The sequence below is a fragment of the Xenopus tropicalis genome, chromosome 4 (genome assembly GCF_000004195.4).
Source record: "Xenopus tropicalis strain Nigerian chromosome 4, UCB_Xtro_10.0, whole genome shotgun sequence".
Classification (NCBI taxonomy): Eukaryota; Metazoa; Chordata; class Amphibia; order Anura; family Pipidae; genus Xenopus; species Xenopus tropicalis.
This window is the reverse complement of record NC_030680.2, coordinates 127,353,149-127,373,068: the sequence shown is the minus strand read 5'-3', so window position 1 is coordinate 127,373,068 and position 19,920 is coordinate 127,353,149. Positions and strand designations below refer to the sequence as shown.

The 19,920-nt window shown below is 45.9% G+C and overlaps 2 protein-coding genes across 5 annotated transcripts in view; both read left to right on the top strand.

The window, feature by feature from the left end:
• The window catches only part of dock3 (dedicator of cytokinesis 3), a 158,700-nt gene extending 152,234 nt beyond the window's left edge, over window positions 1-6,466 (top strand). For 3 of the 4 annotated variants that reach the window (XM_031901130.1, XM_031901129.1, XM_031901132.1), the window contains 5 exons: window positions 506-621; window positions 2,223-2,310; window positions 3,511-3,630; window positions 3,851-3,930; window positions 4,682-6,466. In XM_031901130.1, the coding sequence (XP_031756990.1) occupies window positions 506-621; window positions 2,223-2,310; window positions 3,511-3,630; window positions 3,851-3,930; window positions 4,682-5,107 (830 nt within the window). In that variant the 3' untranslated portion in view covers window positions 5,108-6,466. The remainder of the gene's footprint in view (window positions 1-505; window positions 622-2,222; window positions 2,311-3,510; window positions 3,631-3,850; window positions 3,931-4,681) is intronic. The other variant, XM_031901131.1, reaches the window with a different exon arrangement.
• A 7,680-nt stretch (window positions 6,467-14,146) lies between these two features.
• manf (mesencephalic astrocyte-derived neurotrophic factor) lies at window positions 14,147-17,379 on the top strand. The gene is made up of 4 exons (NM_001016425.2): window positions 14,147-14,256; window positions 15,620-15,747; window positions 16,558-16,699; window positions 16,799-17,379. The coding sequence occupies exons 1-4, from the start codon at window positions 14,169-14,171 to the stop codon at window positions 16,981-16,983; spliced, it is 543 nt and encodes a 180-aa protein (NP_001016425.1). The 5' UTR covers window positions 14,147-14,168; the 3' UTR covers window positions 16,984-17,379.
• The last annotated feature ends 2,541 nt before the right edge of the window (window positions 17,380-19,920 follow it).

The window sequence follows — 19,920 nt, the reverse complement described above, 5'->3', positions numbered from 1 at the left end:
ATGTAGAAATAGACATAAGCAAGGAAAGAATGTTCTGTGCATACACTGAACTATATTTTACAGGTACATTAGAGGGCAAAGTGAAAGGTACTGTGAAGGGGATATAAACCTTCTATAAAACTCTCCAACGGAAAGATTACTCCTCTTTTAACTGGGGTAGAGGTTCTCGCTAGTTCAGTAATGGGGAGAAAAACACAATGGAGGTAGTATGATAGGTCAGAGCTGTCCAACATCACATGTAGTGGGGTGGTTATTTCTCCTAGAGCATGTTGGAGGGCCATATTTATTTAAACTGATGATACAGTGAAGTCTTTAAGCAGACTGAGGTCCTTAAAAATCGTATGGAGTCAAATCTGGCCTATGGGCCTCCCATTGGAGAGCCCTGGGTTAGACACTAGAGGCTTTAATGTTAGGCTATGATTACCCAGGTCTCAGGCAATTTCACAGGACGTCACTAGAGGTAAGTAAGGTCCGTAGGTGACCTCCCTTTTTATTCTCCCCGCAGGATCACCCTCTCTCCCAGATAAATACCGCCACTCACGAGATCTGGTGATGCTGCTCCCAGCACCAAGGGACCGACCCAGCAGTGCCATGTACCAGACCAGCACAGACAATGGCCAGGTACACAGTAACATTCAATGCTTACTTAACATTGAATGTGCTACACTGAGTCTCTGACACTATGATGGAGACACATTAAAAAAGAACCAGTCTAAAAAGAATATGACTAAAAATGCTGCATTTCTGTACTGAATGTACTGTACCAGCAGCCCTGTAATGGTAATGATCCAGCCATTCAACGTTGTCCACAGCAGCTACCCATATTGGATGATCTTTTCAGTGTCAGTGACATTGCACATGGTCAGTGTGCTCTGGACTGCTGCCCAGCCTAGTATTGGCACTTGTATATTGTATTTATACTTTATATTGCCCCTAAGCTCAGGTAAGTGCCAGCAGCACAGAGTATGTGCAGGGAATCAGCAGAAAAGAATATGGGGGGCTACTGGGGCATCTTTGGGGGCACAGATCTTCCCTACTAAAGGGCTGTGGTTGCCTTGGGCTGTTACAGAACCCCAAATAGGTGCAGCATTTGTAGCCTAATCCTTTGTTGAGCTAGTTCTCCTTTAAATACTAAGTCTGGATTTGTGCATAATAATACTTGTTTAATGCCAATTAGCCACGCACCCTATTTTATGGACACAGGGGCGTTCCTGGGCTCTTGGTTGCCCTGAAGGCGCCTTTTGGATGTCACCCCCCCTCTCCCCCCGGTGCTTACTTTTTGGAGCTAGGAGGGGGGGCCACATCACTTTGCAGAAGGTACAACTGTGCTCTGCACTAGAAAAAAATAGGAATTTCAGCTTTTTACCATCCTTGTTAACTTGCAGGGCTCTGCCTCCTGAGGCGAGGTTCTCACTGGTCGCAGTGCCCCTGTATAGCCACTACTAGAAAGAGGTTCAGACAAGGAGGACTGTGCAGTAAAACGCACACGGGGATATACCCAGAATGCATCTCATGCATTCAGCCAATCAAAAAGAAGTTCTTATCCCAGAACTCAAATCATCTGAATGGTGTTCCATGTAAGCTTTTCTATTCTTGTGTTATCTAGAAACTGGGATGTTCTGTATGGTGTGCTGCCATACTGTGTTGCTCATATTATGTACTAACAGTGTTTGTGCTGTGCTCAGTCTTGCATCCCATTTATGTTCATTGTAACGGAACTCAGTCCTTCCTAAAGATGGGAATAACGGATGCTGGGACGAGATGGTATCAGTACTAAAACTACCTTGACCTGACAGGATACATCAGTGCTACACCTTGTCTCCTAAAGGGTCACACATGCAGTTATTTATTTATTTTTTGTTATTTTTCTGGGTATTTTTTAGATAAAAGAAAGACATAATGAGGCAGGGGGGTAATTGCTTTTAATGGTAAAACTATGAATACTGTGTAAAGCTCCCACACCCAGTACATTACTGGAAGCAGTGTATGTGAAGATGTATACATATTTATAGATGTATTATAGCCACCACCCTTTGGGTTGATAGAATACGAGCACTCAGAATAGCAACAGATGGCAACTATGAGCAGCTTCAGACACTTCCACTAACAACCACATGGGGTGCTAAACTTGAGCAGGTTTGTTTGTAAATTCACTCTGAACTAATGTTTGAATCTTCCTCTCTCTTCCCTGTTTTCTAACCCTTTTGTGGGGGGTCTCACAGCGCTGCATGTACCCTCGTGCACTGTTCCAGCAGGTCCTGGGCCCCTGTAAGCCGTGCAGTGACCCCAACCTGTCTGTAGCTGAAAAAGGTGACAATATAAGACATATTATGGGTTCGCAATGAAAGTTTAGAAGACAACCAGAGTCAGCATGTTTTTAAACCTTAAGTGCCTTAAGTGAATATTGTTAATAGGGGTGGTTCACCTTCAAGTTAACTTTTAGTATGTTATAGAATAGCCTATTCTAACCAACTTTTCAATTGGTCTCTTCTGACTCATTCAATCTTTCAAATGGGGGTCACTGACCCCAGGAGCCAAAAAATATTGCTCTGTGAGGCTACAACTTTATTATCATTGTTATTTTTTTATTACTTATCTTTCTGTTTAGGCCCTGCTCTATTCATATTCCTGTCTCTCTTTCAAATCACTGCCTGGTTGCTAGTTAAAGTTGGACCTTAGCAACCAGAAAGCTGCTTAAACTTCAAACTGGAGAGCTGCTGAACAAAAAGTTTAATCATTTAAAAACTGCAAATAATAAAACATGAAGACCAACTGCAAATTATCTCAGAATAGCACTTTCTGCATTATACTAAAAGTTAATTTAAAGGTGAACTATCCCTTCAAGTATGCGACTGATTAGCCCAGAAGCCAAACTATATCAATGCCCATAAACAGTATCTCCATCATTCTGTTGCTCTGTTTGGACAGACAGTCTGAAAGTGAAGCACCCCATTTATGTACTGTGCCCCCATTTATGTACTATGCCCCCATTTATGTACTATGCCCCCATTTATGTACTGTGGCTGAGATACTAAACCTGTGCCCATCAGTGTAGGAATAGTAAGTAACTCACTAACTTAGTGCTTGCACTGGGCTCTGTAATTTACCTGTATACGGAGCAGGCGTCACTGACATGACTTTCATCTTGTTGTCTAGAATAAGGTTTGCAAGTTGTTCCACTCAAGGAACCCCTGTAGCCCCTTGGGGTCACCCAGCTCCTGCATATTAGCTGTGTGCTCGCCCACTACAGGCTGTTTTTGCCCAGCAGGCCAGCAAATAATTGGCACACAGCTTTTTAAACCACCACAAATTACAATACAGTTAATGGGCTTGTGTCAGAAAATCTTCTGTTTATAGCAAATTAAATATCCCGTTTACAACTGAAAATATCTCCTGATGAACAGCAGGTGGAGCTGTGGTTTCACATTCATTATATTTGCTGTGTAAAAACTGTTACAATTGTTGCAGTCTCTCTCAATCAGTATTTCTTACACTGTGTTGCTTTCTCAGTGCTCACAGCCCCCAGCAGTTGGAGTCTGGACAGTGGGACAAGAGAATCTCTTCCTTTCATGGCATCTCACATTGGGAGCGTCCTCACCCCCACTGGAACTACAAGGGGCCTAACACAAGGTGGGTACTGGTATGTGTGGGAAGAAATAGTATATACTGTACATAGTGAGGGGCTTGGGTGCCAGGATCAACAGTTTGAGTGTCAAGTTAGCTTCATGCAAAAGAGACAAACTCATTCCTAACAGTGCCAAAGGAGATCTCTGGGGGTCCCTGTTATTCTACATCAGAACACAATAGTTGTAAATTAAACACTTTTTAATACCTTTCTTTCCCTCTGAAGGTCATTACTCTCTGCACTTTGATGCTTTCCATCCTGCCATGGGGGAAGGTGCCCCTCTGCCCACGAGGTCCCTCCGTAAGGTACTGTACCATGTGTTACTGGCTGTTCAGTAAAATGCTGCACCCTAAAGAATGATAGCATAGAGCAGATATGATGAAGAGTAACTGCTGCCTCTTTGAGGACCATCTACACATTGTATACCCCTGTACTGATCAGTGGGATAACCATGGGAAATATACCTAGTAAGAAGAAATTGTACTTATTAAGCAAATTGCTGCTTACATTATGCTCAGTCTTCCTTCTGACTCCTTAGGGACAAGAGGTTTCTGTATGTAATATCATCTTATTATCAATAAGTGAAACATGGCAGCAGTAGCAGTCACAGATTTCTTCCTGACCCAACCATGTACACAATAATCCTCTAGTTTAGCCAGACTGTGAAACAAGCACATTTTGCCTGATTCAGCTACCCATATAGGGCAAACTGATCTGAAGATAGGGCATCTGGCTTACTATTGGATCATGGAGCCCACACAGTGCAGCTGTCAGTAAACCACACACATGGGGCAATGCAGTCCACAGAAAAGGCAACTGGAATGGTCTTGGTTCCATAGCCAGGATAATTAGTTGCCAATTGAACCAAGAGTCCAGGTTAGCAGTTGCAATGTTCCAGGGTACGATCATATTTACTAAAGGTGAAGGTTTTGCCCAACAAGAGGGTTGAAAACAATATTCAGTGTGGCACATGCAAGCAAATGATAAATATGATGCAGATAAGAGACTAGGTGGTTGTATCTGTTCCAGCTGTTGATTCAGTTTATCTGTTTACAGAGTCCTCTTCATACGATCCCTGCCTCCCCTACCAGCCCCCAGTCGTGCCTCGATGGCAGCAATTCTCCACTCTCAGGCAGTGCAAGCAGCGGAGTCTCTTCCCTAAGTGAAGGAAATCTTTCTGGGTGCCCAGACCCAGCTTCAGCTACAGACCCCAGGACGGAAGAAAATCATACTGGGGGCTTCCAACATTATCCTCCAGTGCGGTACAGCCTGTCAGACCCCAATGGCTTGGAGCCCCCCAAGTTCCAGGGATGCAGAAGTCATTCAGCCCCCAGTGGGGTCACTCCGCCTCGGTCACCCAGTGGGGAGCAGGAGGAGGGAGGAGCTGATCAGGAACGGACACGAAGACATCGAAGAAACTGCACAGGGGAAAAGGAACAACCAGCAAGGGTGGGCTGGGAGCACAACATGAGCAAACAGTAGCAGGGCAGCTTGTATGGAGCAGTGGGGCAGGAGGAGTATGTTTGTGTGAGATGGCTGTGTGAGGACTAAGCATTTCTGAGATCTCTATGTTGCAAAGTGGCAGTAAGTGTGTGTATTTGAGATTTGTATGTAAAGTGAATGAATATGAGTTTAGGATGGGGCATGTGTTTCCAGGATCTGTATGTTGGGGAAAGGGAAGGGGGTACATGATTCCAAGATCGGTACATTAGGAGGAAATAAGGGGTACAGGTTTCTGTATGTTTGAGTTGGAATGAGTTTGTGTGTTGGGAAAGGGAACGCACTGTGTGTTATGAAGAGGCAAGGGTTACGTGTATGTTGGGGTGTCTAGTACAGTATGGGTATGATAGAGATAGAGAGCAGTGTGTAGTGCTGATGTCTGTATGAGAAATAGGTGAGAGTTAGAAGAGAAGCTTATGGCATACAGTACACGTTGACCATCACGGCCCCTCACTGAGAATCATGGCAGCAAAAATATCCTTTCCCACCCAAAACTTCCCATTCCACAGAATACAAAATGTGCTGCCTATGGGTGATGCTGGCGCTGCCAAGTTGTGGATCATTTGGTAATGGTGTTTCCAGCTTGGCATCTCCCTTGTGCCTTTTTGGACACCAGAGGCCCTCCATTCCCTCGAAACGTTGCCCTTAAGGTTACCAGGGGCTGCTTTTTGACACTTTGGGTAGAGTGCAGCCTGAGAAATGGCCGCCTCATACCAAATGAGCCCCTTGGCAACTTCAGCATCTGCACTTTGTTCCTTATTACAACAAATGGGAAGGTCTGCAAATAGGCAAGGGTGTTTTTGGCAGAAACATGAGAAGGCAGTGGTGATCAAATTGCTCTATGTGCCAAAGGGTGTGAAGGGAATAGCAGTAATAGAATGGCTGTAATTAACTTATTTTATCCCACATGGAAGAAACAGCTCCTCCTCCTGCCCCTGAATTCAGGACACTGGTTATACTTGCTGTTTCCAGCCTGTCTCCTCGCTCTTGGACTCAACAAATTAACGCCTGTCCACCCTGTTACCCGGGGTTTTACCCCTTGCTGTCTGTGAGGGTCTAAAGAAATGTTAAGCTCCATCAGCCACCGTCACCATCAGACGGGAATGAGCAACCTCTTGTTATGTGTGTTCATATTATAAGCCCTCCAGCAGTGCAGTGTTGTGTCCCTGAGATCAGCTTCCCGCAGGGTGTGTGTTTGTATATACAGTGTCCGCATGTTCCTCGCACACTCCGTGCCGTCCGGTTTATGTGTAAATACGATTCACTGTTTCTGTTGTTGTTTTTTTTTTCCTTCAGATGGTTGTTATATGAAAATAAAGTTTACTGCACTGGAGGAAATCATCTACTATAATTTTATTCATTCTAAATTTATATAATGAATTGTGGTCGGCCCAGAATCGATTGGCGGGGTAGGGGGTGGGGACCATGGTAGGGGTCCCTTAGGGGGGTGCAGGACCCCTGCGGTGGCAGCCCCAGTGGGCCCTGCACCCCCAGTCCGACTTTGTAATGAATATGTGTAAACCCTGGGAAGGGACTGGCTGTGGGATTGCAGGTATAGTAGGGAGAGATGGTGCCTATAGTAGCAGTGGGATAATAGTCTCTGGGAAGGGACTGGGGCTGTGGGATAGCAGGTATAGTAGGGAGAGATGGTGCCTATAGTAGCAGTGGGATAATAGTCTCTGGGAAGGGACTGTGGCTGTGGGATAGCAGGTATAGTAGGGAGAGATGGTGCCTATAGTAGCAGTGGGGGGATAATAGCCTCTGGGAAGGGACTGTGGCTGTGGGATAGCAGGTATAGTAGGGAGAGATGGTGCCTATAGTAGCAGTGGGGGGATAATAGCCTCTGGGAAGGGACTGTGGCTGTGGGATAGCAGGTATAGTAGGGAGAGATGGTGCCTCTAGTAGCAGTGGGATAATAGCCTCTGGAAAGGGACTGTGGCTGTGGGATAGCAGGTATAGTAGGGAGAGATGGCGCCTATAGTAGCAGTGGGGGGATAATAGCCTCTGGGAAGGGACTGTGGCTGTGGGATAGCAGGTATAGTAGGGAGAGATGGTGCCTATAGTAGCAGTGGGATAATAGCCTCTGGGAAGGGACTGTGGCTGTGGGATAGCAGGTATAGTAGGGAGAGATGGTGCCTATAGTAGCAGTGGGATAATAGCCTCTGGAAAGGGACTGTGGCTGTGGGATAGCAGGTATAGTAGGGAGAGATGGCGCCTATAGTAGCAGTGGGGGGATAATAGCCTCTGGGAAGGGACTGTGGCTGTGGGATAGCAGGTATAGTAGGGAGAGATGGTGCCTATAGTAGCAGTGGGGGATAATAGCCTCTGGGAAGGGACTGTGGCTGTGGGATAGCAGGTATAGTAGGGAGAGATGGTGCCTATAGTAGCAGTGGGGGATAATAGCCTCTGGGAAGGGACTGTGGCTGTGGGATAGCAGGTATAGTAGGGAGAGATGGTGCCTATAGTAGCAGTGGGGGGATAATAGCCTCTGGGAAGGGACTGTGGCTGTGGGATAGCAGGTATAGTAGGGAGAGATGGTGCCTATAGTAGCAGTGGGGGGATAATAGCCTCTGGGAAGGGACTGTGGCTGTGGGATAGCAGGTATAGTAGGGAGAGATGGTGCCTATAGTAGCAGTGGGGGGATAATAGCCTCTGGGAAGGGACTGTGGCTGTGGGATAGCAGGTATAGTAGGGAGAGATGGTGCCTATAGTAGCAGTGGGGGGATAATAGCCTCTGGGAAGGGACTGTGGCTGTGGGATAGCAGGTATAGTAGGGAGAGATGGTGCCTATAGTAGCAGTGGGGGGATAACAGCCTCTGGGAAGGGACTGTGGCTGTGGGATAGCAGGTATAGTAGGGAGAGATGGTGCCTATAGTAGCAGTGGGGGGATAATAGCCTCTGGGAAGGGACTGGGGCTGTGGGATAGCAGGTATAGTAGGGAGAGATGGTGCCTATAGTAGCAGTGGGTGGATAATAGCCTCTGGGAAGGGACTGGGGCTGTGGGATAGCAGGTATAGTAGGGAGAGATGGTGCCTATAGTAGCAGTGGGGGGATAATAGCCTCTGGGAAGGGACTGTGGCTGTGGGATAGCAGGTATAGTAGGGAGAGATGGTGCCTATAGTAGCAGTGGGATAATAGCCTCTGGGAAGGGACTGTGGCTGTGGGATAGCAGGTATAGTAGGGAAAGATGGTGCCTATAGTAGCAGTGGGATAATAGCCTCTGGGAAGGGACTGTGGCTGTGGGATAGTAGGGAGAGATGGTGCCTATAGTAGCAGTGGGATAATAGCCTCTGGGAAGGGATTGTGGCTGTGGGATAGCAGGTATAGTAGGGAGAGATGGTGCCTATAGTAGCAGTGGGGGGATAATAGCCTCTGGGAAGGGACTGGGGCTGTGGGATAGCAGGTATAGTAGGGAGAGATGGTGCCTATAGTAGCAGTGGGATAATAGCCTCTGGGAAGGGACTGTGGCTGTGGGATAGCAGGTATAGTAGGGAGAGATGGTGCCTATAGTAGCAGTGGGGGGATAATAGCCTCTGGGAAGGGACTGTGGCTGTGGGATAGTAGGTATAGTAGGGAGAGATGGTGCCTATAGTAGCAGTGGGGGGATAATAGCCTCTGGGAAGGGACTGGGGCTGTGGGATAGCAGGTATAGTAGGGAGAGATGGTGCCTATAGTAGCAGTGGGGGGATAATAGCCTCTGGGAAGGGACTGTGGCTGTGGGATAGCAGGTATAGTAGGGAGAGATGGTGCCTATAGTAGCAGTGGGGGGATAATAGCCTCTGGGAAGGGACTGTGGCTGTGGGATAGCTGGTATAGTAGGGAGAGATTTCCAAACATCTGCTGTGTGTGCCTGTACCCGGGCCGACACAATGGCTCCAGATGCAGGAAAGGTAGGAGGCCGATGCCCCATGTTGCAGCATATCTTCACATATGATTCCCAGTTGAATAAAATCATGAATGTCATAAAAACAGTATTTGTGTCCTTCAGATAAATCCAGTTTTAAAACTAAATTTTGATCATATGGAGTCTCCCAGTTTAGAAACTAATAAAACTTATAGAGTTAAACAGGATATTAAACTGCAATACTAAATGTTGAATCTATCTCATCACTTTTCAAAATTGTAAAAAATCGATTACGCTGTGTATTAACTTTAAATATAATGGCTTTTGTAACAGCAGCACCACCTGCTGGTCAGTCCTATGACTGTATGGTTGGTGAGAGATACCTTCATAAGGAAAACAGGTTCCCTAAAGGTTCCCAAGTGTCAGTAGATGCAACTGTGTGGAAGTGGCTTTGGGCACATGTACCATTAAGAAATTACATCAATTTGCACAACTGTGACCATTTTTGTGCAACCACAACTGCAGTTTTGGAACCTAAATAAGCCTAAAAGTTTCAAAAGAAAGGCAATTGTAAGTCAGAGTGTTTACAAATCAGATACAAATGAGATGGCCATGAGTGCTGCCCTGGGATGGTACCAGAAATTGCTCATCAGGTCCATCAGATTCCATAGTTACTAACATGAAGCAAGATACCCAATGGGGCTCTGTGCACATGTATTGGACATACATTTAGTTCTGATGCATTTCTGTATTACCGGTGTGATCATCCCACAAAACCGACATCCCACAAAACCGACATCCCACTGGCGATTTACATTCTAGCCAATGGGAAGGCATTCTGGGGAGAATAATCTGCCTGTCTGTCACAGCCCTAAAGGGCAAAAACAGAAAATTGATATTTCAGAGAAAGAGATGTTTTTGGGTTTTTTTTGCTGTGCAGTTGGTCAGTTAATAAAATAGGGACATATTTAGGTACATACATTTCTTATACATTTCCCTGAAACTCTTCTCAAAGACCTAAGCAGGCCATACATGTAAAGATCCACTCAATTGGGGCCCTCCAGGTGGTCTTCTTAATCGCTATATGTGCGAAAATCAAATCAGACAGGAGTCGGTTCGGCAGGTTAAAAAATCCCATCAGGCAAGGAATGCATCAATAAACTGATGTGTTGCGCACCCTGACAGGATTTTTAAACCTGCTTAATCGACACACGTCTGATTTTTGGGCAGGTGTCTGTCAGAGGGACCACCTGGAAGGCCCCATAACCAGGCCAATAAGCTGCCGGCACAGACGTGGCAACTCACGGAAGGGCTGAAACTAGGGGTAGGCAGAAAATGCACGTGACTAGAGTGCAATGGTGGGAGCGCTAAGCACTTACCTTATCTACCCATCTACCCTTACAGCAGCAATGTGATAAGCTCTGCATCACCGCTTCTACTTGTCATTTTAACCCCTGCTTGTCACTTTGGTGGGTGGGGGGTTAATGGGGAAGGGGTGCCTAGGGTGCCTTAGATTTGACCCAGCACCAGCTTACATAGATTTAACAGGATTCACCTGATATAGAAGTCACCTGCAGTAACAATACAGTCCATCTCTCCCTGTAATTTGCACCCAAGGTATTGTTAAAGGGGACAGCATAGCCCATTGACCTATTATTTTGTTCACAAAAAAATTATTTTTTTTTTTTAGCTAAACAGGGCAAACAGGTCCTTGTGGGGGAGATAATTAGATTACCAGGGCACAGATAAGCAGAGGTTCCTTATGCGGAGGGATTGGGGGTCCCTGTTAATTCATTTCACTGAAAAGACATTCAGGGGCATATTTATTACCATCGAAGACAAACATCACCGGTGATGTTGTCCATAGCAACATATCTGTATAGTTACTAAAAAAGAAAAAAGATCCAATTGGTTGCTATGGGCAACATCACCGGTGATGTTTGTCTCCAGAGTTAAAGGAGAAGGAAAGGCTAATAAAGAGTTAATCTCAAGCTGCAGGCATACCGTCAGTTCTCTCAATAGTGCCCATAAGTCTCCCCATATTTTTCCCATTCAGTCGATCAGAAGCCTCATAGGAAAAAAAATGCTGAGCTGTGTAAAGAAAGTTCCCATAATGCTTCACTCCTGCACCAAGACCGGTGTACATGCTCAGTTAGTAAGACTATGAGTCAGCTTCCTGCTGATTGGCTCAGATCCACATTCCTAAGGGGGGGAGTGAGTTCTTAGCATACTTGAGGGAGTGGGGAGCAGGAGAGGGGAGAGAGCTGCGTGTCTCTGGCAGAAGAAAACAAATAGACAAGAAATCCTGTGTTTCTTTTGATAGAGGACTTAGTGCTTATGGCTGTATTTACCTTTCTGATAAAGCTTACTTTGTTTTTACCTTTCCTTCTCCTTTAATACACCCCTAAATGTATGCAACCAAACCTCAAAAAGTGGAAGCACTGGGAGCACAGTTGGCAACATGGCCATGAGTAACCAAGGTGTGGTCGGGCATAAAAGGGCACAGTCAGGAAGCCCCAGAAATATAAAATTCCCAAGTGGGCATCTTTATCAATAGGCACCATAATATTTTGCTCCAGTCTGAATGGCTAATGGGGAACATTGCACTGCTGCACCACTAGGTTCAGTTCCTGCTGTAATGGATATAACTGCCCCTTGTGTGTGTTAATGTGACAGGAACCTTAGCCCAGGGGTGGCCAATACGTGTGTGTTAATGTGACAGGAACCTTAGCCCAGGGGTGGCCAATACGTGTGTGTGTTAATGTGACAGGAACCTTAGCCCAGGGGTGGCCAATACGTGTGTGTGTTAATGTGACAGAAACCTTAGTCCAGGGGTGGCCAATACGTGTGTGTGTTAATGTGACAGGAACCTTAGCCCAGGGGTGGCCAATACGTGTGTGTGTTAATGTGACAGGAACCTTAGTCCAGGGGTGGCCAATACGTGTGTGTGTTAATGTGACAGGAACCTTAGCCCAGGGGTGGCCAATACGTGTGTGTGTTAATGTGACAGGAACCTTAGCCCAGGGGTGGCCAATACGTGTGTGTGTTAATGTGACAGGAACCTTAGCCCAGGGGTGGCCAATACGTGTGTGTGTTAATGTGACAGGAACCTTAGCCCAGGGGTGGCCAATACGTGTGTGTGTTAATGTGACAGGAACCTTAGCCCAGGGGTGGCCAATACGTGTGTGTTTTAATGTGACAGGAACCTTAGCCCAGGGGTGGCCAATACGTGTGTGTGTTAATGTGACAGGAACCTTAGCCCAGGGGTGGCCAATACGTGTGTGTGTTAATGTGACAGGAACCTTAGCCCAGGGGTGGCCAATACGTGTGTGTTTTAATGTGACAGGAACCTTAGCCCAGGGGTGGCCAATACGTGTGTGTGTTAATGTGACAGAAACCTTAGCCCAGGGGTGGCCAATACGTGTGTGTGTTAATGTGACAGAAACCTTAGCCCAGGGGTGGCCAATACGTGTGTGTTTTAATGTGACAGGAACCTTAGCCCAGGGGTGGCCAATACGTGTGTGTGTTAATGTGACAGGAACCTTAGCCCAGGGGTGGCCAATACGTGTGTGTTTTAATGTGACAGGAACCTTAGCCCAGGGGTGGCCAATACGTGTGTGTGTTAATGTGACAGAAACCTTAGCCCAGGGGTGGCCAATACGTGTGTGTGTTAATGTGACAGGAACCTTAGCCCAGGGGTGGCCAATACGTGTGTGTGTTAATGTGACAGGAACCTTAGCCCAGGGGTGGCCAATACGTGTGTGTGTTAATGTGACAGAAACCTTAGCCCAGGGGTGGCCAATACGTGTGTGTGTTAATGTGACAGGAACCTTAGCCCAGGGGTGGCCAATACGTGTGTGTGTTAATGTGACAGGAACCTTAGCCCAGGGGTGGCCAATACGTGTGTGTTAATGTGACAGGAACCTTAGCCCAGGGGTGGCCAATACGTGTGTGTGTTAATGTGACAGGAACCTTAGCCCAGGGGTGGCCAATACGTGTGTGTGTTAATGTGACAGAAACCTTAGCCCAGGGGTGGCCAATACGTGTGTGTGTTAATGTGACAGGAACCTTAGCCCAGGGGTGGCCAATACGTGTGTGTGTTAATGTGACAGGAACCTTAGCCCAGGGGTGGCCAATACGTGTGTGTGTTAATGTGACAGGAACCTTAGCCCAGGGGTGGCCAATACGTCCCCTGGATTTCTGGTGGACCGCGATGAAGCCTGGGATGCGGAAGTGCTGTGTGAATCTGTACGTACAACGCCACACTTCCGCATCGGTCCGATCGATCACAGACAAAAAAAGTCTGCCCACCCCTGTCTTAGACCGAATACACACAGAGCTACTTAGTAGCAGCTACTTTGTCATGGCAACTAAAAGCCAAAAAAATCCCCTGCCATAGACAATACCGAGAATTGCCTCTGCTAAAGCACACATAGAGACAATTATCAGTAAATGATCAGCACTGTCTGTTTTTGTAGCTGCTACTAGTAGCTCTGTGTGTCTTCACCCTAGACTACAATCTCAGCTGGGGTAGGGACTAACGGGAATGACGTAACATCCGCCCGCCCCCAGGTTATACACAAAGTGTAGCCAGGCTACTTCCGCTGTACTTACGGCCTTGGCAGTATACATCTTAATAACACAGCCAAACCAGTAGAACTATATTTATTTTACACACTGTTTATATATCATGCCAGCTGTGCTACAAAATTGTCCTAAAAACCATTTCAGATTTTTTCAGTCTGTATCATGTTTGGCGCTGGATTTCTTTTCTCCCAGAACTGTTCAGTTGAAAGTACTTTTGAATACAAACCACTGGCAAAGGCGTAATACCAAACACGGATGCCATGATCAAATATGTCGTCTTCCTTTGTAACACAACCCGGCCGGCTTCCGCATTCTTAGCCCCTTTACGTCATTCAGCCGGATCCAATCAGCATGCGACAACTAGCCTACTGGGCATCATCACTAGCCAATCATACAAGCGGACGTGTAACGGGCAGTACACAAGAGCCAATCAGAGTTCGATGCGTGTAGGAAGTCTTTTTGCGATAACCAATAGGAAGCAAACCGGGAGTGGAAGGAGGTTGCTAGGAGAAGCGGAGGCGCAGTTGCCGGCTGGTTGGGCGAACAGACCGGGGGCTTTGTGCCACGTGCCTATTTCCCGGCGGATCCGTTGCTCGAGTGTTGGGAAGGAAGATGGTTCCTCTCGCCCTTATTACTGTGACTGGGATGCTGGCTCTTCTGCCAAGCGATGCTGCAGCTCTGAAAGCCGGAGATTGCGAGGGTGAGAAAGAAGGGGGCGGGTAGAGTTCAAAATCAGTGGGAAAATATGTCGGGTACTATAGGCTGGAACGCAGGGTCCTGAGGGGATGGGGTCCCTGTGCGGGGGGCAATTACTGGGGGGTAGAATGTTCCACAGAGACTCTTGGGTAGGGTAGAATGTTCCACAGAGACTCTTGGGTAGAATGTTCCACAGAGACTCTTGGGTAGAATGTTCCACAGAGACTCTTGGGTAGAATGTTCCACAGAGACTCTTGGGTAGAATGTTCCACAGAGACTCTTGGGTAGAATGTTCCACAGAGACTCTTGGGTAGGGTAGAATGTTCCACAGAGACTCTTGGGTAGGGTAGAATGTTCCACAGAGACTCTTGGGTAGGGTAGAATGTTCCACAGAGACTCTTGGGTAGGGTAGAATGTTCCACAGAGACTCTTGGGTAGGGTAGAATGTTCCACAGAGACTCTTGGGTAGGGTAGAATGTTCCACAGAGACTCTTGGGTAGGGTGTATCAAGGGGCAAATGGAAAGTGAGGAAGTGTAAAGCCTGTGATGTGAGCTGAGCTGATCTCCCTTTAACTGGGGACAATATAACAATATCATAATTTCAGTACAATGGCCAGTAATGAATAGCTGCAGCTCATATGGGTGAAATGGTCAGTTTGTTAATAAGTTTAATATGAGGGGAGCTGTGGGGTGCTTGGGTTACTGCACTAGGGGTGCTTGGGAAGAGGGATATAAATCCTGACCTAAAGCTGGCCATACATATGCCAATGCGATTTGGTTTGTGACATTTTTTAAATTGTATTTTGGGCAGTTTGTCCCAACCTGGTTTGTTGATTGGACAAGAACTGTTATGAAATATGTAGAAGGGAACTACACAGCCTACAAATACATTAGTTGGCAGGGTGGAGGAACAGACTGGGAGAGGCAAGTGATACATCAGATACCCGGTACAGTATAGAGGTACGGTTAGAGAGCTTGAGACAGGGCGAGAGTAGGGGAAAGAGCTAGAGAATGGGCAGATCTTGCAGGAGAAGGAATGATTGGAGGGTTAGGGAGCTGGGGTACAGTGCAGAGTATTGCTGGAGTATCAGTGAAGCGGTATAAAAGACTGACAGGGCTACCATTATTATACTGTAAGCTTTCTAATATAAACAAACAAGCATGAGTTTAGTCCTTCTGACTCTGTGAGAGCAGAGTGCTTTATACACAAATGCTCAGTAAAATTCACATTATTCCACCTTCTCACTGCCTTGAGACTATGCAAGGAAAAGTATCACCAAATGGTCTAGGATTCCTGTCTGCAACTACTGCATTCCCCAATGCATCACTCCTACCTACTTACCTCTATGGGTTTTCTTACTTTACAGTGTGCATTTCTTTCATGACCCGGTTGTACCAGTCCCTTAAAGAACGGAAAGTAGAGTTTAAGCCAGACGTTGTTGAAAAGGAACTGCTAAAGACCTGCAATGATGCCAGAGGAAAAGAGAACAGGCTGGTAAGTACTTGGCTTCAGTGATTCAAACCTAGGCTGGTTCATGTGACTGGCAAGATGGTACTACTGCATCATGAGCGACTGTTTCAGATAAACCTGCTGACTTGTGCTTGTTTCATTATATGCTGAAAATCTGCACTGGGGACCCTTAAAGGATAAGTAAGCCTTATATTTTAAAACTTTTCTTTCCCTGCATTCAATCTCATGTCCTTTATAAATTTACAAGCAACACAACCGCAGATCTTTCAGCTACATTCTATTCTAGCATGAAGCTCCTCCCCTTTTTCTTTTCTGAACTCTTCCATTTTCTTTGCCTGTGAAGATGGTCCAATCAGGTAAGCGCCTTCAGAATAGAATGGGGGGCAGAGCTTCATGCTAGACTGGGAAGTAGCTGAAATGAGTTGCTTGTGCTGGAGAAACAAAATAAAACTGAATGCAGGGGATAAGCTATGTTGTTCTGGGCACTAGAGTTTTTACGGTTTACTTATTCTTTATGATAGAGGTAGGTACTCCAACTCTTCTGCAGGCCAAGGTATGTTTAGGCCCCTTATAACACGACTAAAGATATATGCAATGACCGTAACTCTCCTGTAGTGTTTCATGAATAACATTATCCAGGTAGGCTTCCCTCTTCTGCTTCAGACCACCATAGAGACCAGTGGTGTAACTACTGGACTACGGGCTCTAGTGCAAAAAAGGAACCGGCCCTTCTAGCATGTAGTGCCTTTTAAACAGAAAAAGAGCAAATACAGTCCTTTGATTTGGTCAGTTTCCTGTTTTAACGCTCCAAAAAACTCCTTTTTTTTGTTACAGTGTTACTACATTGGAGCCACCAGCGACGCTGCCACCAAAATCACAAACGAGGTGTCCAGACCATTAAGTAACCACATCCCTCCTGAGAAGATCTGCGAGAAGCTAAAGAAGAAAGATGGGCAGATCTGTGAGCTGAAGTATGGTAAGTGCATAGGGCTGATACTGACAGGGCGCTAGGGGCACAGCTGCATTGTGTGAGCTTTTATTGGTTTCTGACTGGGTTTTTTATTCACTCCTACAGATAAACAGATTGACCTGAGCACAGTGGATCTAAAGAAGCTCAAAGTCAAGGAACTGAAGAAGATTTTGGATGACTGGGGCGAGTCCTGCAAGGGCTGTGCTGAGAAATCGGACTTTATCCGCAAGATTAATGAACTGATGCCTAAATACGCTCCCAATGCAGCCAATGCACGGACTGACCTTTAAAGCGCTATCCTGTGGATCTAGTGCAAGAACTGATCCTCTAAACTATAGACCCAGCCAGCAGACGTTCCTCTAATATGGTTATCATTTTTACTTTTTAAGGAACAGAATTTTTTTTTCACTTTAGTTCTGTTTTCTTTTTTTTTTTTTTTTTCTTTTTTTTTTGTAAAAGTCTGAAGACTCCCCCAGATTGCAGGAATATGAACCCTGCAGTCAGGTGGGACACTTTTGTTTGATACATTTGCTTGTAACTTATTGGTTTTCTCTGCGCTGTCTCGGACAGTCTTGCAGTACGGGGAATTTTTATTACCTCCATGTTACTTTGGGTTCTTGTTGAGTGGCATTTTTTCTATGAAAATAAAAGGATCCACTCTGCCTCTTGCTGTGGTGAAAAAAAAATGAATGAAGGCAAGAACTGCGTTACAGTTGCCCCCTCTGCTTCATATCAGGTGTCACGCAGCTGGATGAGCAATAAGGCAGACTGGGGGAAAGGCTGGGCTTTTGTACAGATGTCCCATTGTGCTAAGCACACAGCTGCAGGCTCCACTGGTATAGAGCAGGTTACCTAGTGTAATCAGCAGTATTTTGCCCCAAGAGGAAAACTCACACAGGGTTCTTTTGCTTTACACATTAGCACTGAACCTCTCTGGCACCCTCCAGCTACTGGAATGTTCAAAAACAGTGATAACACATTTGCACCTGTCTTGCTGTTGAAATTAAACAGTTTTGTTTCTACCTCTGTCTGAAACCAGATTATTTTTTAGGAGGTTATGCTGATATTACAGTGTTTACAAACGTTTTGTTTGTTTTGGGCATTAAATGGTTACATCAATGTGTGCATTTGGGTAGAATATTTCAGCTGGTGTTAGGATATAATGGTGTATGGATAACTCGCATCTGTACAATTATAGCTATTTTTATTTTGTAACCAGAAACTAAATTCATCCAGAGCACAATTGCGCTACCAGCAGTGCAAGAGCCAAATTTCCGGTTTAAAAACTCAACGCCTAAAGTTACCAGGAGTTGCTTTTTGCTGCCCCTGGCAACCTGCAGGGAGCTGCCAGCAGAGGTGAGTTTCTGAACTCATGGCAGCAGCGCCCCTGACCGTATCTCAGTGCTGTACAATGGCTGCTTTCACTCTGTTCACCTGTGCACTTAATTGCAGGGCACCAGTGCCAGATACAATACACCCTCAGGTACAGAGAGCTTAGTTTGGTTTTAGCCAGGTTTCTTTTTCTGATTTTCTCAAGCTCTCTTTCCTCTGGTATGGTACCTATGGACTGGAGGAAAGCTGATGCAATTCCTACATTTAAAAAGGGGTTAGGATTTAAATTTGATTGTGTGTTATGATGAGATTAGTAAGAAGTTGTACAGGGGGTGCAGTAGTTCTGATCTATTTGGATTTTGATACAGTGCCTCACAAATGACCGCTTTCTAAACTAAGGTCTGTTGGTTTTTAATAAAGATGTTTGTACGTGGTCAGGAAACTGTGCCCAATCCTGTAGCCAAAGGGTGGCCAAGTTGGTTACTCTAGAGAAAAGGTGCTTGTATGAATATATAAGGGGACCATATAATAATCTCTCTAATGCTTTATTTACCAGTAGGTCCTTTCAGCAGACATGAGGGCACCCATTCCAGTTTAAAAAAAAAATAAAAAATCTTCCATCTAGATATTCAGAAAGGATTTTTTTACTGTGAGAGCTGTGTAGTCGTGGCATTCTCTCCCTGAATCAGTCGTGCTGGCTGATACATTATATAGCTTCAAGAAGAGGTTGGTTTCCTTTTTCGTAAGTGAGGGAATACAGGGTTATTGAAAATATGCTATACATATGAACCAACTCGGGAAGAGACCTGCCTAAACTGTACAATCTGAAGGGCCAGGTTGGGAAACCCTTGCCTTAGTTGGATTCTTAATGGGAACATATTGTAAAAAACAAGTTTGGACAATTTAGCAAACACCTGTTCAGCTTTCATATCACAGTGCGATAGTGGAATGTAGATACCAGTGATTCCCATTAGGGAGATGGAGGTGGGAATAGCTGTACTGCACAATACTTTTATAAGCAGATGGCTAGCATCGGCTGTTCAGCACAGACATGTAGAATAACCCGAGGCCTTTCAGGTGTTCTAACAATAAAGCTGGCTTTAATAGACTGCAGATTTAAGATCTTTATTCTAGTATAACCTGCATGACACCAGGTGAGCATTTATTACTGACCTAGCCCTAGGGCATGGAGAGGCAAGAAAAGGCCACTCAGTATTTCCTTTATTACCAGGGCCAGAACTAGGGGTAGGCAGAAGAGGCAGCTGCCTAGGGCGCAACGATTGAGGGGTGCCAGGCAGCCTCTCCTGCCTACCCCTAGTGCTACTTTGTCATTGCCTCTGCCGCTTGTCATTAGTGGCGGAGGCAATGACCGATGTAATCGCCCCACCCCCACCCCCTGCACCTTCTCCTGTGCTTTGGTGCGCATGCGCCATTTGGGGGGCGGGGAGGTGGGCGGAGTTGGCCGACCGGGTTGCCTAGGGCGCCCGGTCGGCTTGGCCCGCCCCTGTTTATTACAGTTTGAATTAGTTGGGGTGCATAGGCTTTTAGGCTGTATCAATCTGGCTTTTAGGCTGTATAAATAAAGTAACTTTGCACTTTATAAAGCAGGTGTGAGAAATTGAGCAGTGCTAGTGGCATACAAACCTAACTTGGAATCATTAGCAAATGGTGTGCCCACCTAAGTATTTGCTGCCCATACACAGGTAGATTTAAGCTGACGATTCGGTCCCTTACACTGAAAAGTTGATACAGAACAGTTGGCAGCTTTTCTATATGGGCCCTCTCCCATTGCCTAATATCCAAAATCAGGCAGATAGCTATTGGACAGGTTACAAATTCCATTGGAACAAGGACTGGATCTTTGCTCAATATGCCCACCTTGTGCTTGGTGATAT